The sequence below is a fragment of the Mustela erminea genome, chromosome 4 (genome assembly GCF_009829155.1).
Source record: "Mustela erminea isolate mMusErm1 chromosome 4, mMusErm1.Pri, whole genome shotgun sequence".
Classification (NCBI taxonomy): Eukaryota; Metazoa; Chordata; class Mammalia; order Carnivora; family Mustelidae; genus Mustela; species Mustela erminea.
The window spans coordinates 130,885,390-130,904,645 of NC_045617.1; the positions used below are offsets into that span (position 1 = coordinate 130,885,390).

General features: G+C 47.3%; 1 protein-coding gene across 1 annotated transcript in view; it reads left to right on the forward strand.

Moving 5' to 3' along the window:
• LY86 (lymphocyte antigen 86) overlaps positions 1–13,283 on the forward strand; it is a 58,248-nt gene extending 44,965 nt beyond the window's left edge. The window contains exons 4-5 of the mRNA XM_032341022.1: positions 8,802–8,854; positions 13,079–13,283. Coding sequence (XP_032196913.1) covers positions 8,802–8,854; positions 13,079–13,162 — 137 coding nt within the window. The 3' untranslated portion in view covers positions 13,163–13,283. The remainder of the gene's footprint in view (positions 1–8,801; positions 8,855–13,078) is intronic.
• The last annotated feature ends 5,973 nt before the right edge of the window (positions 13,284–19,256 follow it).

Genomic DNA, 19,256 nt, shown 5'->3' on the forward strand with positions numbered 1-19,256 from the left:
TTAAATCATTTACATTTAAATTAAATTAAAAAATTGAGGCCATCAGTCACACTAGCTGCATTTAGCTAGAGGCTACCATATTTGATGACGAAAATATGGAACATTTCCATCTTTGCAGATCATCATTAGACATCACTGACCTAGTAGTTTCTATATTGCTCTAATTTTTTTTAACAGTCTATCCTGAATGAAAGAATGTGAGATATAATGAAAATTTCAGTCCCCAGCCTAAACTGTAATCCCAAGTGCCTTCTCTTTTGCTGAAATCTTGGGTTATGCTGGTGTCATGGTTCTGAAGCACCCTTTGTTGAGGTTCCAGATTAAAAAAAGCCATCTCTCATGGCCCTTTCACTGGTCAGTAATCTGGAGCCTCCTCTCTTAATCCAAGACTACTGTGTTTCCTACTGCTGTTGTAACAAATGACCACAGATTTAGAAACTTGTAACACAAATGTATTCTCTTGTAGTTTTGGAGGTCAGAAGTACAAAACCAAAGTGTCAGCAGGACTGTGTTCCTTCTGGAGGCTTCAGGAGAGAATCCATTTCCTTGACTTTTCCAGTTTCTAGAAGTTTCCTTGGCTTGTAACCACTTTATAATCTTACTGAACTCACCCAGAGAATCCAGGTTCATCTCTCCATCTCAAAATCGTTAGCATAATTATATCCACAAAGTCACTTTTGCCATGGAAGGTAACATACTCACAGGCTCTGGGGATAAGTTCACAGAACTTGAAGGCTGGGCACCAACAGCCTGCACAACCCCCTTATGGAAAACCAGTCCATCTTGCCTGACCTCTGCGTACCACATAAAAAGGCCAACTGATTGTGCATAATCCAAGGAGAACCCAAACTCTATGTTTTCAATGAAAATGCCCTCACAGAAGTCAAACCATTTGGAGAACTTCACAGATGACACGGTCACTCATTTACCGGAGCAGAAATACAAGTTCTCTGTTAAGGGATCATGGGGCGGCGCCTGGGTGGCTCATTGGGTTAAAGCCTCTGCCTTTGGCTCAGGTCATGATCCCAGAGTCGTGGTACTGAGCCCAACATCGGGCTCTCTGCTCGGCGGGGTGCCTCCTTCCTCCTCTCTCTCTGCCTGCCTCTCTGCCTACTTGTGATCTCTGTATGTCAAATAAATAATCACTGCTCAGAAAAGGTTAGCCTTGTTGGGCCATTATTGTCACCTTGTCTGAGACCCCATAAAACTCCCACCTGCCATGGACCCTACTCATAAGGAAAGCTATTTGGTTGGAAGTCAGTTCCATGACTGGAATCATGCCAGCAGAGAAAGAGGGTGAGATAGAAATGAGTCCCTTGTAAGAGTCTATTATTAATTATTTATTATTAAGAGGAAGCAGGCATGTGATTGGGGGAAAAAAGAATAAGGATAACAAGGGTCTCTCTGAATCACCAGAGAAGTGCAAGAAGTGCCATGAACAAGGAAGCCCTGGGAAGATTCTCGCTTTGTAGTTTTAAAAATGATCCATTGCAAGGACACAGTGAATGCATTTGAGTTGTAAATAACATTAAGTTTCTCTAGTAGTAAAAGGCCAAAACAAAGCTCTCATAAACCCGTTTGAATGAACAGTGAAAGATACCGATGTAAAAAAAGAAAAAAAGAAAGAAAGAGAGATATCGAAGTAGTACAGACAAAGCTAAACTGTAGTAATCCAAACTCTAATCAGATACTTATGAGCTGCAAAGTACAGTTACAATTTTGAAAGCACCAGAGCTAAGATGCCTAGAACTGACCAAAGGGAACCAGCAGCATGACATCTCAAGATAGGTTTGGAAATAAAACTGAACATTTTCTGGGGCGCCTGGGTGGCTCAGTGGGTTAAAGCCTCTGCTTTCGGTTCAGGTCATGATCCCGGGGTCCTGGGATCGAGCCCCGCATCGGGCTCTCTGCTCAGCGGGGAGCCTGCTTCCCTTCCTCTCTCTCTGCCTGCCTCTCTGCCTACTTGTGATCTCTGTCAAATAAATAAATAATAAAATCTTAAAAAAAAAAAAATGAACATTTTCTAACAACTGAGCTCCCAGTAGCAACAGGAAAAATTCTCCCAGTTAAAGGGTCATCTGCTAGGCCCAGGAATCTCAAAGCTTCAAATCAGTTTATGGAGCACACTTCACTTATTACAGGTTACACCACATTGGACCAAAGTTGCCTGCTGCTTAGGGCCAGTAAGAGTCCATGCAACCGAATGAAGACACTAGAAACCGAGAGGCCGGTGTGCACCTCTCCCCCTCCCTCTGCTCCCTCTTTCCCGAGATTGCCAGCTCCTTCTCAGCCACACCTCCCACATGCCCACCCAGCGTGCTCTTCACCTCCTTGTCCCTCTCTCTCAACTCCTGCCTTCTCCAAAGTGTGAGGGTCCGAGCCTTCTCAGGGACGATCCGGAACATTCCTTCTTCCTCCCGCTCTTCCCTGTGGAAGTCAGAGAGCAGCTTTGAGGCTGCTTGGATTTAGCTTTTAGGCTGGTGGCTCCCACATCACAGGCCCAAATATATCAACAGCCAGCTTTCGGAGGCCATCACTAGCTCATATGGTACGAATTAGGAAAAAGTTCACCTTCTGCCAGGAGACGTTGTTGGTTTGGGGCTCCCCCGCAAAGCCAGAGACAGGGACTCGGGGGTGGGGAGTTATTAGGAAGCAATGCCAGAAAGCAGCCATGTGCGAGGTGCTCGGGGGATTCAGGGCAGGAGGAAAAGTCAGGAAGGGATAAATGGGCAACTGATTACCGGGATGGGAACCAGGGCTCAGCCCCACTGGGATCCTTGGGCAACTGCAGGGTGCATGTCAGGATTGTCCCTCGGAGGGTGGGGAAGTTGCGGAATTTATGCCCAGATTGCAGTCCTCCTGGGTTGAGAGCTTACAGAGGATAATGCCCTTGTGGTTGTCCTACGCAGGCCGTTGTACAGAGGGAAAGTATGGAGAGGTGCCAGGCTCTTGACCTGGGACAATGTCAGAGGCATGGCTGATGCTACCTAGGCTGCCCTGATTTCAAAACTGGTTAGGGGAGTGGCCAGGACAGCAGAAGGATCTGCGGGTAGGACCCAGCCCAGACCAGGCTGCAGAGCCTGGGCCCATGGAGCAGGAGCTGGATTTGGGCTCCCACCCAGGCCCTCGGCTGGCAGCCTGTGCAACTGCACATGGACACTCAGATCACTTCTGAGGTGATACAGGCGTGCTTACCACACTGAAGTCCTCTGGTGGCCACCCTCAGGAAAGACATAAAGAAAGCACATGGGCAGCGGGTGGCTCAGTTGGTTAAGTGACTGACTTCAGCTCAGGTAATGATCCTGGAGTCCCAGGATCTGGTCCCACATTGGGTTCCCTGCTTGGCAGGGAGTCTGATTCCCCTCTGACCCTCCCACTTCTCATGGTCTCATTCTCTCTCTCTCTCTCATTCTCTTTCTCTCTTTCAAATAAATAAATAAATAAATAATCTTATTAAATTTAAGGGGAAAAAAAGACATAAAGAAGGCACAGATTCTGGGGAATAAAAGGCGAAATGGCCTAGGAGATAAAGAGGCTGACAAAGTCAGGCACACCAAATTAATTAATTGATTAATTAATTAAAATAAACAATAAAAAATAAAAACTGGGCCTGGAGCTACCTGCCCACACTGCCTGGACCCCATCCATTGAAACCCAGATGAAACCTCAAGGCTTTCAGGCCCACAAGGAATCTGTCTACAGCCACAGTCGCCACCTCACCCCCACCTTCCAGAGGCAGGGGACACTCCTCCAAGTCCCCAGGCATGCAAGCGTATTATGAATTTAAACGAGAGCCCTGAACAGCAGCTAGTTCAGCGCCCTGTGGGACCAGAAAGCATTTTCTACACCCTGCAGGGTCAGAGACTGAAAAAAAGCAGAGCTAAAATCTGGGAGGAGATGAGGAGCAGCGCCCGGGTCTTAGCCATCTGCCAGACTTGAGTGTCTTAAAGGAAATGCCCAGAGGCAGGGAGAAGAGTGAAGATTATATTTAGAGCTTACTAAGATGAAGTAATGTGCTCGTTCCCTTGTCCCCTCTCTCCAGGGACAAGGCTCCTAGTCTGCTTCGAACACTCTCCCGCCTCCCTCTTTGCTCTGGGACCACTACCCACAGGAGCACCCCCCCCCGCCACAGGGGCCTCCTCAGCTCCTGAGGTGCCCCCACACACTGCAGGGCAGGCTGAAGCCTGTGTCCTCCTAGTCGAGCACAGCTCCCCCCAAAATTCCCTTCCACTGGGCCTGGCTGGTAGGAAAAAGACTTGAACCTGGTGTAAATAAATCAATGATGATTTTTAAAATCTTTGTTCTGAATATACTCATTGCCCTATTTAAGACAAATTACAACTCAAGTATTTTTACATTTTGCCGAGCATCCTCCTGGTGCTTCAATTTTGATGACATTTAGGTAATAAATTTGGAAGACTGGAGGCAATTGCAGGAAGATACCAGGAAGGGCTAGGAAATGAGGAGAATGCATCCCACAGAACCCACATGTTCAGGGAGAGTTTCCAGCGGGCCTCCGTGCTGCCTGCAGAGGACTAAAGGCTGTAGAGCAGGGGGCAGCCCAGAACCTTGTGCCCATTGAAGCCAAAACCCTTTGGGACCTTGTGTTTCCACAATTTAAAAATCTATTTCCTTTCTGAAAAAGACACTATGTGCCAACCACACGAAGATCTGGGTCAAAAACAAAGCCAATTTGCAGAAATGACTTCATGTGTTCCGAACCGGTGAGATGGGTTTCTGTAATCCACAGCACACCGAAAACTGATAAAGATTTCAAGTGGAGGAAAGGAAGGAGTGGGTACAGATATACTGGGGCTCTTTTTATAGTCCTGCAGTGTGAGAATGTTAATTAAAGGAATCTCAGAATCGGGGAGGATCTAAGAATGGAAGGGGCGAGAATTTAATTTTAGGTGTTGTTTCATTAGATTTAAAAAAAAAAAAAAAGACAGTTTCATGAGCTACCTGCAGTCATTCTCAAAAACTTCATGGACCCCCAAAAAGCTCCAAATGAAACTGTAAAGTATGAGAGACAGAGTTAATGAAAACCTCCCAGCCCAATTTGGTTGTGGATATAAGCATGTGAAACACACACTCGAAAACCTTGGAGCGGAAAATTAGCATAACAGGATATTAGATATCATTCTAATGTGATTCTTCAAAGAGCAGTCCTCACCCATATTTTTAAAACAAAAGACGCGAACAGATCTTACGAGCTGTTGCCTCTGCCGAAAGGTTCCCAAACCTAGGCTTGATGTGTTTCTCAGCATCCAAGTGAGTCTTGATGACTTTTCCTTTCTTCTCATCCAGTGGGTAATAACACAACTAATAAGTAAAGGCTCCAGCCTTCCTGGGGATCTCACTCTTCTCAGCAAGTTTACATACAGTTCTCACCCAATACACTGCAGGGGAGAAATCCCCATTTCCATCTTGCAAGTGTAGAAATTAACAGGCAGGACGGACCCTGAGCTGGCCAATAGGAGAGCTGCGTCCTAAAGTCAGTTCTGTCTGTCTCCAAGACCAACCCATTTGCCCTGCGCCACCTGAGAACAATCAGTAGAAGCATACAGCATGGGTAAAATGTGTCCGAGGGAACCCAGCCAGGCCAGACGTGCACAGACATCCTCACTCCCTGTTCTTGGGTTCTGTTCCTGTTCCCGTGTCCCATACTTTGAGGGTCAGCGTGAGTGATCTGGACTGATTCATGCCCATAGCATTCACAGTCCTTGCGTTGTGAGCAGCAGAAATCCGTTCCTGCCAATAAAAGCAAAGGGATTTTCTGGAAGACTATCTCAGAGTCACAGAAGGAGAGCAAAGGCTGCAACACCAGGCAGAAAGCGACCAGCCCCGGATGCTGGTGAGCTGGAGTAAAACAAATCATCTCTTGCCAGAATAGATTGGCCCTGGGTCTCTTCTTTGTCTTCTTGCTCAGACTGCTCTGGCTTTGGTCAGAGAACATCCACCGGGGAAGAGAGAATTTCCTAAAAAGGAATGTTGCACGAGTAGCTGGGCTACTGCATAGCACAACTGCAGGGGGCACCACTCACATAGATTATAACGTGAACGCTATGCCCTTGAATGCCAGCACTACAACTGAATCTCAGGCAGCTTCCTCTGAACGGTCTGCACTTGTCAGAATCACCACCCGCATATACCTCTCACTTCTCACACCGTTAACTTTCTGTGGAGCTCGTCATTGTATCTTTCCCAGTTACACTGGAAGATTCTTAAGGATGAAATCCAGAATTTCAGCGTCTCTATTTCTAAAACCACACCATACAGAGAAGTAGTTTCCAATTAAATTTTTGCTTATATCCACAACCAAATATATATTTCCTTTCAAATATAAGTGGATCAGGGGCACCTGGGTGGCTCAGCCAGTTAAGCATCCACCTTCAGCTCAGGTCACGATCCCAGGATCCCAGGATCCAGTCCTGAATTGGGCTCCTTGCTCAGCTGAACGCTGCTTCTCCCTCTCCCTCAGCTTGCCTCTCCCCCTGCTTGTGCTCGTTCTCTCTCTTTCTCTTTCTCTGTCAAATAAATAAATAAATAAATAAAAGTCTTTTAAAAGATGAATAAATGGCTCATTTAGTGTAATGAAATAGGAATTTTGTCCATCTGGCACCCAACATGTTTGCACAGTATCCTTGCAAGGTACAAGAAACTGACCACGGAAAGGAGGGATGGATATGTTGGGTGCATGAGCACTTAACAGAAGCCAAAGGTTATGCTAAGAATGGGTCTTCTGGTAGAAGTTCAGGTTCAGATTCCCTGGAGAAGCCTTTTTCAAAAAGGGTTACCCTTACTCTCCTGATATGATTCCATGCGGGCAGCTGCTCACGCACCAACCATGCTGTCCCTGGCCCAAAGCCCCTTTTCATGGAGAGAGTTTAGTCAGTCTCGAAATGTTTCCTGAACCGTGATTAGGCATCAGAGGCTATGTGAGGCAGGAAGTCACTGGGCCATTAAAAGAGCTCAGTACCTTATGCCATCCGTAAACCAGTAAGCATTTATTCAACTCCATTGTCCTCCACCATCCCTCCATTCTCGCCACCGGATTGGCTGCTCTGATGGCTCATTCCCTAATCCAGTGTCCTGTGTCAGCAGAGCCCAGGCCCAGAGCTTTCCATCAAGGAGAAGATCACAATAACAGGAGCAAGAATGAAGTTGGTTGGCAAACCCACGTCCTGACTCTGGATCTGCTCATTCAACAACTTCTCTAACAACCCTATTTTACACCCTCCTGTGTGTTAGACTTTGCAATGTACTGAGAGTCATGCAAACAAGAAGGCATAGGCTACTGAAGGAAAGAGCCTATAAACAAATGAGTACAGTTCTGGGAAGCCAATGATTCAAATGGCTCACATAATATTCTCATGTACTGTTGTACTGAGCACCAGGCATAGTGCCTGGTCTGCACTGGGCGGATGCCCATGGTGTGGACTGGTCAAAGTATTAATGGCAAACACTCACTGACTGCTTACCATGGGCCAGGTGCTATGAAAAGAGTTCTACTTGTGTTAAGTCATGGGATGTTCATGACAACTCTGTAAGGTGAATATTATTATAATCCCCACCTCATTTCCTGTTGAGGAAACTGAGGCACAAAAAGATCAGGTGACTTGCAGACTAATAATAAAAAAAGCCAAAATTCAAGCCCAGAACAATCTGACCCCAGAGGCTGTGCTCTTAAATATTGTGCTTATACTGTGTGAAGTGCGTGGGGCTGGGGCAGGGGATGGGGAGGGGGCTGGGGTTGGGGGAGCCGTTGGGTCACAGAGACAGCAGTAATCCCTATGAGGAACTGGGCATGGTTTCAATATTCAATATTGACATGAATTGCCCACCCACCACCATAACGTCCCAGCAGCTTGACCTCCACTAATGTTTTCCATCATTCCACCTCGACCACTGACTCCCACATCAATTCTATGTGTTGTCATCACGAGCTAACTCACCACTTCCAAAATCTCAGTGTCAAGACATCTTCCCTCTGGCTTCACCATGTCCTTCCAGCACATTCTGGACCTTCTTCATAGCAATGATGGAAACTCCATTCAGCTGACTCTACCACTGTTTCTATAGCAACCCACCCTGCCTTCATTGACTTCCTTACCCTTCCTAGCTCCCTTGACGTCTTCTTAGAAGTCTATTCCCAACAGCCTGGACTTTCTCTCCTTATCATTCTTGCTCACTAAGACTACCCAACCATCTACCCTTCCCATTCTTGTATCAGAGCTACGGAACGTTGCCTCATTCCCTCCTCAGGGCTTAGCTCAAATATCATCTCCTTAGAGATGCCTTCCCTGGCCAGCCATCCAACCAAACATGGCATTTCCTCGTTTGATATTTTAGCAAATTACTAATTGAGTGATTTCCAGACATTGTTATTAGCACTTTGCGTTGATTATTTGAATCCTCAGAGCTCCAGGAAGCGGACACTGTTATTGTCATTATTGTACCCATCCTGAAAAAGGAAACTGAGCCTAAAGAGGTAATGACTATCCCAGGCGGTCTCAGGACTGAACCCCACACAGCCCAGCTGCAGCTGGGCCTCTTATCCATCACACCATCTGCCTTTCACACAGCCAGCATGTCTTCTAGCACTTTCTACAACCCAGGTACTGCCTTATTTAGTGATTTACATGCCGTCAGTGACCTCTTCAGAATATGAGCAGCTTGTGGACAGAGACCTTCTTCTCCATCACTGGATCCCTAGTGCACAGCGAGCACGGATAATATGAGCAAATCATTTTTGTTTAATATGATCGAGTAACATTATGTTTGTTTTGTGTATGTTTCAGAGCAGATATACTATGCTGGCCCCATCAGTAATCCTGGATTTGAAATTCTCCCGGTAAGGTCTTGGCTTTCTGTTCTGCTCTGTTACTTAATTATTATATTGAGTGGTTTCTTAGAGGAAAAGGAGGTGGAGGACAGAATTAAATTTAAATGGTTTCCACTGGCCATCACTAAGAAAACCCTTCTTCAAAAAAGCTGTTACCTCCTCCTGGGCACTTACAAACGTTTAAACACTGATTTTGCCATTTTGGTATTTAACATTTTATGTTCTGATGGACCCTTGGGGATCCTCTGGGCAGACAGCTCCTGCGGAGAGGGACACCCATGTTCTATCCTGCAGGATCGCCTGTGTCTTCGGGGACTGCATGGTCTAAAGTCGCTGGGGTGCGGCATGTCAGTGAGGCTGGCTGTGCAGAGAAAAGAAGAAACATGCAAACAACCATGACGGCTTATAGGCTCTCAGATTCCTGCCTTACATTATTACTCGTGGCTGCCACAGGTGAATAAAATGTCCCCACCCGGACCATTCACCGGCAAGTCTCATAGCTAAGAGTAGAGTTTTCCACTAACTCCTTTTTAGGCAAAATAATGTGACTTTCTTAAATGGCTGAATTTAAGCACCTGTGACATAAGCAATACATTTGCAATATGCTACTCCTGAGACAATCTCATGGGCTATCATAAAAGGAATCACAAAGATGTACTAACTGTGTTTTCTGTTTCAACTTCTTCCTCTCAGTTTAAAAAAAAAAACAAAAAACAAAAAAACAAAAAAACAAAAAACAAAAAACAGTTCCTGACTCTGGGAAAGATTCTCCTTCTGCATAATGAATTTGTTTAACTTTGTTTCATTTCGTGTGTGTGTGTGTGTGTTTCCTTTTTGTTTACAGCCTCTGAGTTCCTCAGGTGCAATCCTTTATGTCTAGAACATTCTCTAGTGTTGCTCTTGCAGATGGGAAGTTTCCAGCTTCCCCTTCCCCTCCAGGGTTCTCCAATCTTCTCTGCAGACCTTTCAGTAAAAAAAATATGAAAGTCTTGCAAACTTCCTTACCTTCTAGAATGTAGGACCAAAATTCTCCCAGCTAGTTTTTTTCTTGAAATCTTTGTTTTTTGGAATTCTTTTTCCTTCCCTATTTTCCTTCCGAATCTTCTCATCCCCCCTTCCACGGGAGATTGACTTGAAATTTGCCAACAATTGGTTTTCATCTTGCATTATTGGCTTAAAATAAAAACAGTGCTCTTTAGGAGTTGCTATGAAATAGGAGGGAAAAGAACTTCTTAAAGGCACAGAATCCATTTGAAAGAAAATCTGGCAGAGATGTAAAAGCAGTTTTACTGCTTTCCCCTAGGACACTTGGGTGAGTGCAGGACCTGCATTCTTCAACCAATGATGGTGCTCCGAGATGTTGCCCAGTGTAAGGGCCAACCCAGGCTCAGGTGTCCCCGCCGTAGGCATGATTGCTTAAGGATGCATCGGTCCTCTTCCCCTTCTGAGGTTTAGGGTTCGGAAGCAGAAACCTAGCCAGCCCTGACTGCACCCAACCTGCTGACAGCTAGCCAAAACTGACAGGGGACAGAACCCAAGTGGGACACATGCAACCTGTCACGTATGCTGGAGAGGCCGCCGCCCGCCTTAATCTCAACAGGAGCTCCCACGCTGGCTGAGAACCAGCTGCAGCCAGCCCAGCTTCCTTGGCGGACAGCCAGCCAGCAAGACTCAGAAACTTTGCTTCCTAATATGGGACAGAGACAGTATAAAGCCTTCTGGTTTTAAAAGACCTGCCCCGGATCCCCTCCTCCCACCAAATCCCCCAGAGAAGGGCTCTGTGCTAATTCCATCCCTGCTTGGCTGGAAACTTTTCCACTCAGCAGTCAATCTTGCTCAGCAGTGTCTTGGTGTCACTTTCTTTTTAACACAGCCGGTCCCTTGGCCCAGGGACTGAAGTCCTGCCCGGAGCCCTGCGTCTCTATGACTGCTGTTTTCTGAATTAGAATTTAGAGATCCTTTGGGCTTCTAAAATGTGTGGACAATCACTTGTAGGTAGAGCCTAATCTGCCTCAACGCCAAGGATACGACTGTAGATTCCTGACCCACGCATGCAGAGCTCTCCTGTTCAACAGTGAAGAGTCTGCCCCTCTCTGTCCCTTGTCCCTAGTCTGTTCCTCCCCGTCCTCCTAGCATGTCCCTCCACTTTCCTGCGGGTGAGCACAGTTGCCCAAATCTTGCATTCTAAACCAGAGTCTGTGTATCTTGTACATAGGTAGGTATGTGTGCGCGTACAGAATGTAAGTATGGGAGTCATGATCTAGAAAACGTCCTGCAAATACATCTTTTCTTAGGCTTTATAAGGCTATAATGAAAAATTCGTTTGTTTTTCGAATTGGGGAGTGTGTGCGCGCTTGAAGGCACATGGACACGAAACGTAAGGTGATGGCGAAGGGGACATGAGCAGGTGCACGTCTGAACTGCTCTTGACTCCTACTGAGTTCTCTAACTTCCATACTGCTTCAGTTAAATCCCTGCGCTGCTTCTGAAATCACAGCTGCTCATATCTGGGCGGGCAGCCTCACGGGAGCCTATGCTGTCACAGATGCTCAAGCTGAACAGCGCCCTAGGGGACGCTCCAAGCAGCCCTCTCGCCTCAGCCACCATCCAGAGAACAGCATGGCCCTGGCAAACGCAGCTTCCATTGTTGGGGAACCCGCTCGCTCCTGGACCTCTGCTAATTGCTAGAAAGTTGTTCTTCTCCAAGAAAAACTGCCTCTCCTGCAACCTCCATCCAGTGGTCTGATTTATTCCTTCCCTCCGGCCGTATACAAATTAAACCCCTTTTCTTCTTTGGGCGACGGGCACTTCAAAGATGTGCCAGGAATCTCTTGGGAACCTTCCCTTTTGGGCCCTTTGCCCTGCTTACCACCAAGTCCCATGGCCCAGAGCATCTCTTTCCGGACTGGTGAACCTACAGACATGTCCCCACCACGTGGCCTCTGGGGCCTGGGGTGGGACTTTGGCACTGAACAGACACACGTGCTCTTCCGCAATTTCTCATTCAGCCCAACCACTAACCACGGACGAAGAGAGTCCTCTGTGGAGTGTCATTGCCAGAAAAGAGCCCTAAAATGTGGCCATACTTCCTCTCATAGAGCATTCTGGTTTCGTGCAGTTGAATTTTTTTTTTTTAAGATTTTATTTATTTATTTGACAGACAGAGATCACAAGTAGGCAGAGAGGCAGGCAGAGAGAGAGAGAGAAAGAGAGAGAGGGAAGCAGGCTTCCTGCGGAGCAGGGAGCCCGATGCGGGGCTCGATCCCAGGACCCTGAGATCATGACCCGAGCCGAAGGCAGCAGCCCAAACAAACCACTGAGCCACCCAGGCGCCCCCGTGCAGTTGAATTTTGATCCCCGAGAGGCCTTCTCTGTCTCAGCAAATGGCACTTGATCGTTCCAGTGGCTCAGACCAGGATCTTTGGCGTCACCCTCTGCCCCTCTCTTTCTCTGCCACCCGCATGAGTTTTCCCGGTAAAGCATTATGGGCTCTTTCTTCAAAATCTGTCCAGAATCCAGAGTCTGGATTCCTTTCCTCATCTCTGCCATCCTCTCCAGCCTGGGTAGACTCCCACCTGGTTTTAAGGGCTTCCACTCTCTGCCCCTACAGGCTCTGTGGGCGACCGGAAGGATCCTATTACCCTACAATTGTGATCAGGCCAGTCCCCTGGGGAAGTGCTCTCATGACCTGTGTCCCTGTCCGAGTAGGAGCCACCATGCTCACTATGGCCCGCGAGGCCATCCCTGTCTCGTGACCTCGCTCTCCTCCTGTGCTTCCCTCTCCCAGCATTTCGTGGGGGTCCTCCCTGTTCCTCACACACAGAGTGCCAGCCCTCAGAGCAGCGGGGGTGCCCCCCCTTCTGCGGGTCTTTGCCCAATGATCCCCTTTGCAGCTCAACCTGCTTGAACCACCCTGCCTAAAACTGCCCACCAGCACTAGCCCAGCCCCACCCTGCCCTGCCCGGCCCAGTGCCGCTGCCTCTCCCCTTCCCTGCCTGTGTTCTGTCCCCAACACCGGCATAGGCAGAGCGCCCATAGTGAAGCATCGGGGACATGGTCTGTCTGTCCCAGAGAGCCTGTAAGCGCCTCGAAGTGAGTTTGGTTTGCCTGGTTCTACTTTATCCCCAGTGTCTAAACCAGGGCTGGCTCCTAGGAGGCGCTTGCTGACCACCGGTGGAATGATGGATTGCTTTGCGAGTCACACATCTCATGCTTTCCCTGCGTCCCTTCCAGGGAGAATACCAGGTTTTGCTGGAACTGTATAATGGAGACCGTTCCACGGTGGCCTGCGCCAATGCCACCGTCATTTCTTCCTGAGCAGCTGAAACTTGGGGCATGGTGTGTCTGCTGGGAACGGCAAGCCACTGAAGTTGGACCTGCTCTGAAGAAAAACCAGTCGACGACAGAGAGGCAGGCACAGGTTCTAGCCCCCGGACCAGACGTCCTCAGACTCCATGTGCCTACGTGCTTCTAGGTCACCTCCTGGTAATCACGATGTTATCCTGTGGGTCTGCCCTCCTCCCCGGGGCCAAACTCACCTGCTTCTCAGCTCCTCAGGAGTATTTCCCCTGTGACCCCAAATAAAGAAAGCTGGTCCACCGTGGTTCCTCGTGGTCTGTTCAAAGTCTCAGTGCAATGCCGTAGTTACAAGGTGATCTCCTCCAGACAAAGTGCCAGGTGCTGGCAAAGCATAAGGAGTTCTAAGAGATCGAGAAGGCTGGGCACCTAGGTGGCTCTGTTGGTGAAGCAACTGCCTTCGGCTCAGGTCATGATCCCAGAGTCCCGGGATCGAGTCCTGCATTGGGTTTCCTGCTCGGTGGGGAGTCTGCTCCTCCCTCTGACCCTCTCCCTTCTCATCCTCTCTCTCAAAGAAATAAATAAAATAAAATAAATAAAAAAAAATAAAAGAGATTGAGAAGGTTGACCGCCTGGCTGGAAATCGAGAGCGGGCCAAAGGTGTCCCTTTTCCTCCTCTTTGCCTGAGTTTGCCTGAGCAAATTCCAGGCACTTTGGCTACAAAGGTCAAGTTGAAGATAAAAGCTTACAAAGAGTGACCTTCAAATCCTGCCTGGCCGAACCTCATTATAGCATCGTCCCCCAAGCATGGCTGTCCCTGGCCTCAGCATGGCTCATTATAGCATCGTCCCCCAAGCATGGCTGTCCCTGGCCTCAGCATGGCTCTCTCTGATGCATTCATTATTCTCAATATACACCTGCTGAACACTTACGTGCTGGGCCCCATGCTCAGCCCCGAGGCTACTCCAGGGAGCAAAACAGACAGTGTGGAGCTTATGGTTGCCTGAATTATTAAAAAGGCATGTCAATCAGCAGACATATTCATTTGCATTAAAAAACACCTTCCAGGGCCTCCGTAAATAAGCAGAGCCATTCTAGAAGCTCCGTCTTTTTCTGTCCCAGGATGTGGCTGGGACACAGGATGTGACTGGGTGGCTGTGGACACCCAGGGGCTCCACAGCCCTGACCTCATCCCGTGCTCCTCTCCCCAGTGTCCCTGGGCCCAACATCTGGCCCTCTTGCTCCTACGGCGGGGCTGGTGTCAGGGGACTGGGTTGACTTCAGCATTTGTAGGTCTTAGATATCCACAAAAGGGCCACGATGTTAGAGATTAAAAGGGGAAGAATCCAGAGTTTTAAAATGTTCATTGCTATTAATTACCATCTGTACATAATTAAACTACCCAGAATAGCAGGCTGTAAATGTCTGGTGAATTAAAACTTTAAAACCAGCATCTGAAGGTTTTGGGTTATGGAGAAACAAAATTATAGCAGTGTCCTTACTTACACCCATTAACATTCGAGAAAGAAGACATACTGTGGTTATGCCCAGCCAGGGAGCAGACCTCTGAACACACACGGGGCTGATCCTGTTATGTACACAAACAGCAGACTGAATTTCTGACCCTCTGCCATTCCCTCTAGAGAGACATTCCCCTGCGCCCCTTCCCAAAAGCATCCTTATGTGTGGAGTAAAGGCCATGCTGAAGTTCTGAGTACTCACATGTTCCAACAGCTCAGGCCAGTGGCCAGAGCCTTCCAGAGGCAGGGACAAGGGATCCCAAACTAGCTCACTTTTCATTTTTCTGCAGTTCATCTGTTCCCTTTCCCCTTCTCCGTTCTTTGTTGTCTTCTTAGAATTCATTGACTGTGTGTGTGTGTGTGTGTGTGTGTGTGTGTGTGAGAGAGAGAGAGAGAAAGAGAGAGAATGAGAGAGAGAGAGAGAATGAGAGAGAGAGAGAGGTTCAGACCTATGGGCTTGTATGAAACAGGGATTTCCATGTACAGGTTTGGCCCCAGCTATGAGGGAGTACACTCAAACACACAGCAGCTGTGCTCAAGGATTGATTTGAAAAGGGAAAGAGAGTGTTTCTCTGCCGCAAAGTGTGTATGTCCTTAGTGTCCTGCCATGGGCTTAAATTTTGCTCTGAGTTCTTCTCCTGCAAGCTGAGAAAGATTTTCCACTGGCTCCGTCTTGGTAGGAGAAATGCCGGAATCGTTATCGCTACATGACTTGTCAGCTGAACACAAGAATGAAGATGAAGCTTGAAACTGCTGTCCCAGGAAGCCGGAGGCATCGAGGGGGAGGTGGGCATCCTGAGGCAAGCTCTCTGGGGCCGACCACCTCTGCGGGTGCCTGCTTGGAGGGCAAGTGTGGAGGGCACACTGACAAAGAACTTGAGGTATACCTCATTTTCTCATTAACAGAGTTGTTGCTGTTTCAAAATCACTATAAAGCATTCTCAACATTTCTTCTCAATAAACTTCCCTGAAAAGAAAAAAAAAAAAAAAAAAACACACACACACCTCAGTTTGATTCAAGATGATGCTATGTTCCCAAAAAATTCCTGTGGCAATCAGACAGCTCCCATCATCTGGGCATCCAGAGGCCCCTCCTTATATTTTAAGGGACGCTCTCTGTATCCACATATACACTTAACCCTTGAACAGCACGGACATTAGAGGCACCAAACCCTCATGCGTTTGAAAACCCACTTATGACTTCTGACTCCAAAACCTCAACGACTAAGATTCTACGGTTGACCAGAAGCTTTACGGATCACACAGTCAAGTAACACATATCTTGTATGTTCTCGTGTTAAATATTGAATTCTTACAACAAAGTAAGCTAGAGGAAAGAAGATGTTAAGAGAACATAGGGAAAGAGAAAATACATTCACAACGCTGCAGTGTATTGAAAAAAAAAACCATACATATCTAAGTGGACCCTCACAGTTCAAGCCCATGCATTTGATAATCGTGTGTGTGTGTGTGTGTGTGTGTGTGTGTGTGTGTGTTATTATAGGGTATATATGCATATTTTTTGGTGGGAAGGGAATGCCAGTGCCCAACACGGGTCCAGAGAGAAAGCTGAAGATCATTTGGGCAGCGTGACCATATCGCTTATGTTTGGGCATAAGGACCAGACGCTCAGCTCAGTCTGGCTGACACATACAGGACCCTGTTGGCTCCTGTGGTTGCTGAACCCTCACGTGTTCCTGCATCAGCCTCGTTTGGCTGCGAGGTTCACACTTGTCATCAGCGTTTCACCTCTATTTCTCCATGGTTCTTGCACCTCGGGTTTCCCTAACTATCAGTGTCACCCTTGGACAGTCTTTCCTGTAAGAACAAATAGTTTCACACCTGTCCAATGTATAAAGGCAGAGAGACAGCTCTCTCCGGAAGCCCTGCATTCATTCTGAGGGCTCGGTCATGCAACCCGACCCGGCGCTGGATTGGAGTTAGACCCACTGGAACCACCCTTGTCCCTAAGGGGAAACTGGGAGAGTCGGCAAGAGGGAAAGGGAGAAAATGGGAGGAGAGGCAGGGTAGGCAGGAGCTTGTCTAGAATCAGGCCGGCAGCACTGTGATTCTAACTCGCCCCTACCCGCTAACCGAGTGAGTGACTTAATTCTCTAACTTTGGCTGGCTTTCCCACAAGTGTCAGCAATAATACCACCTTACAGAGGTACCGAGAACTAAGAAAGAGAATGCATGGCAAGCTCTTAAAATAGTGTCTGGCGTGTAACTCAATAAAAGGGAGTTATTATTCTGCTAAGGTGGTGCCTAGTCCCTCTAGGCTGCTGTCACAAGAATCCCGTAGCCTGCATGCTTTACAAACAACAGATATTTATTTGTCACGGTTTTGGAGGATGGAAGTCCAAGATCAAGGTTGCGGGCAGATTCAATGTGTGATGAGACCCTGCTTCCCAGTCTATAGGAGCTGTGTCCTCCTTGTACATGCGGGCAATGCCAGGTAACCTTCCCGGACGTTTGTCATGAGGCTTCACCCACATGTCCTAGTCACCTCCTAAAGGCCCCACCTTCACATACCATCACACTGGGAGTTAAGATTTCAGCCTGTGACTTTTCAGCCTGTGACAAACCATTCTGTCCATAAGAGGTAAGTATCCGCCTTGGAACCAAAGCCCTGTTCCCTAATTGCCTCTCCTGTCCCTCTTACCCTGTTGAGGCTAACGGTCCTTAACCCTGCCTTCACCCATAAGCCCACATTCCTTTCTAAGTGCTGAAGTGTTCCCTTGGCACCTTGATTTCTTTCTTCTGAGAAAGAAAGGGTGGCGCATGTTCACCGAGCCATCTGCTGGAACCCTGAACTCTGAAGAGAATGTAAGAGAAATATTCAGGTACGAGTCCCCCCACCCCCAAACAGAAAGAAATATTATAACCAGGCCAAACAGGCCCGAGGAAAGAAACTGTGAGTCATCCTTAATTAAACTTGTTTCTCCCAAAAGAAAAAAAAAAAAGGCAAAGAGATACACATGCAAGACGGGAAGAACTAAATGTAACATCTGCACATTTAACAATTACATCTGCCTTCAGCAAAGATAACCCAAAATAGCTGGTGAGAGAAGGAAGGGCCACATCCTGATTTTAACCGGGGTTTGTTAGGGAGGGGGTTCATCATCTCAGCCGTTCCATTTCAGATTTGAATCAGCTGCATTTTTCTCGGTCAGCAAAATGAGTTCCTCTGTCTAATTTCCTGCTCATTTTCTCTGGTGACAAGCGGGGATTCTAGGGGGATTGGGAAGGCGCTGTTTTACCTCCAGTGGCTCTGTTTGGACCTGAAACTTTCAGTGGCCTCCAGATGCACCAGCCTGAACCCCGCCTCTCTTTTTTCCCTCTCGGCCCTCTCATCCTGCTTTCCTTTCAAATGTGCAACGAAACCAAATTCTTTCCTCCAGGAGCTTGGTCTCTTCACTCCTTCAGAAAAGAATGTGTGCACTGATGTTATTTCAGCTGAAAACAATGATTTCCACCCATCTACCCCTCCCCCCACCAGCTGATATTTCTGTGGATTCCCTCCTCTCCAGCCAAGGTCTGCAAAGAGAAAACATCTATGCCGTGGAAGCTACACCATTCAATTATGGCTTCCCCCCCTTTCCTCTATTCAGAAAGGGTGGAAGAAAATTTGAGAAGGGGCCAGAGAACATTATTGAAACGATCGGAGGACAGGATTAGTTTTCCAGGTAAAGATGAACTACAGCTGATTAAAATGGATGGGTGGAGACAGACAACATCTGGGAATTGGAACAACGACAAAGACAACGATAATAATAGGGTTGTTTGAAAGGTAACAATTAGCTGAGCATTTGCTATGTCCCAGGCATTGATCATACACAGGTACTTTCCCGGCGTCAGTCACAGCCAGTGGGGCCAGTGATAGGGCCACCCAAGCCATGGAAGAGAAAGCTGGTGTGAGGGAAGGGGGCTAACTGACCACACACCCCCCAACCCCCCACTCCATTCATGAGCTCAGCCGTCTGGGATTCAAGTCCGTCTGACTCCAAACCCAATGCTTGCTGCCTGATGCTGCCCCCGGTTCCCTGGTTGGAGGTCACATAATAGGGGGCACGTTTTGGATTTGGATGAGGGCTTGCAGGATTTGTTAATTCAAGCAGCAAACAGGCTGCAAACAAAGGTGGGCTAATAATGGGTTCAATTAGTTCACTGATGAGAGCATAGGAGAAAAGAAAAGAAAAAATAAAGACCATGAGAGTTGAAGGCATATAGTGAACTACTGAGTTTCATAATTTGGAGGAGCTCCACTCTGCTCTTCAGCAACAGCCAAAAATAAGTAAGTAAATAAATAAATACATACATACATACATACATACATACATACATAAAAATTGTTCACTTTTAAATCCATCTGGATGAATTGGATGAGTAGTACAGGACAGCCTGGCTTTTTTGCTTTCTCTATTCCTTTCTTCCTTCCTTTCTTCCATCAGTAAATATATTTCCAGCACCAACTACTTGCTGACAACTGTATTAAGCACAATATGTAAAATACTGATGTATTTATGTATGTATGTAAAAATGAATAATACATAATTCCTGCATATTTTAGGAAAGGAAAGAAGGGAGGTATCAAA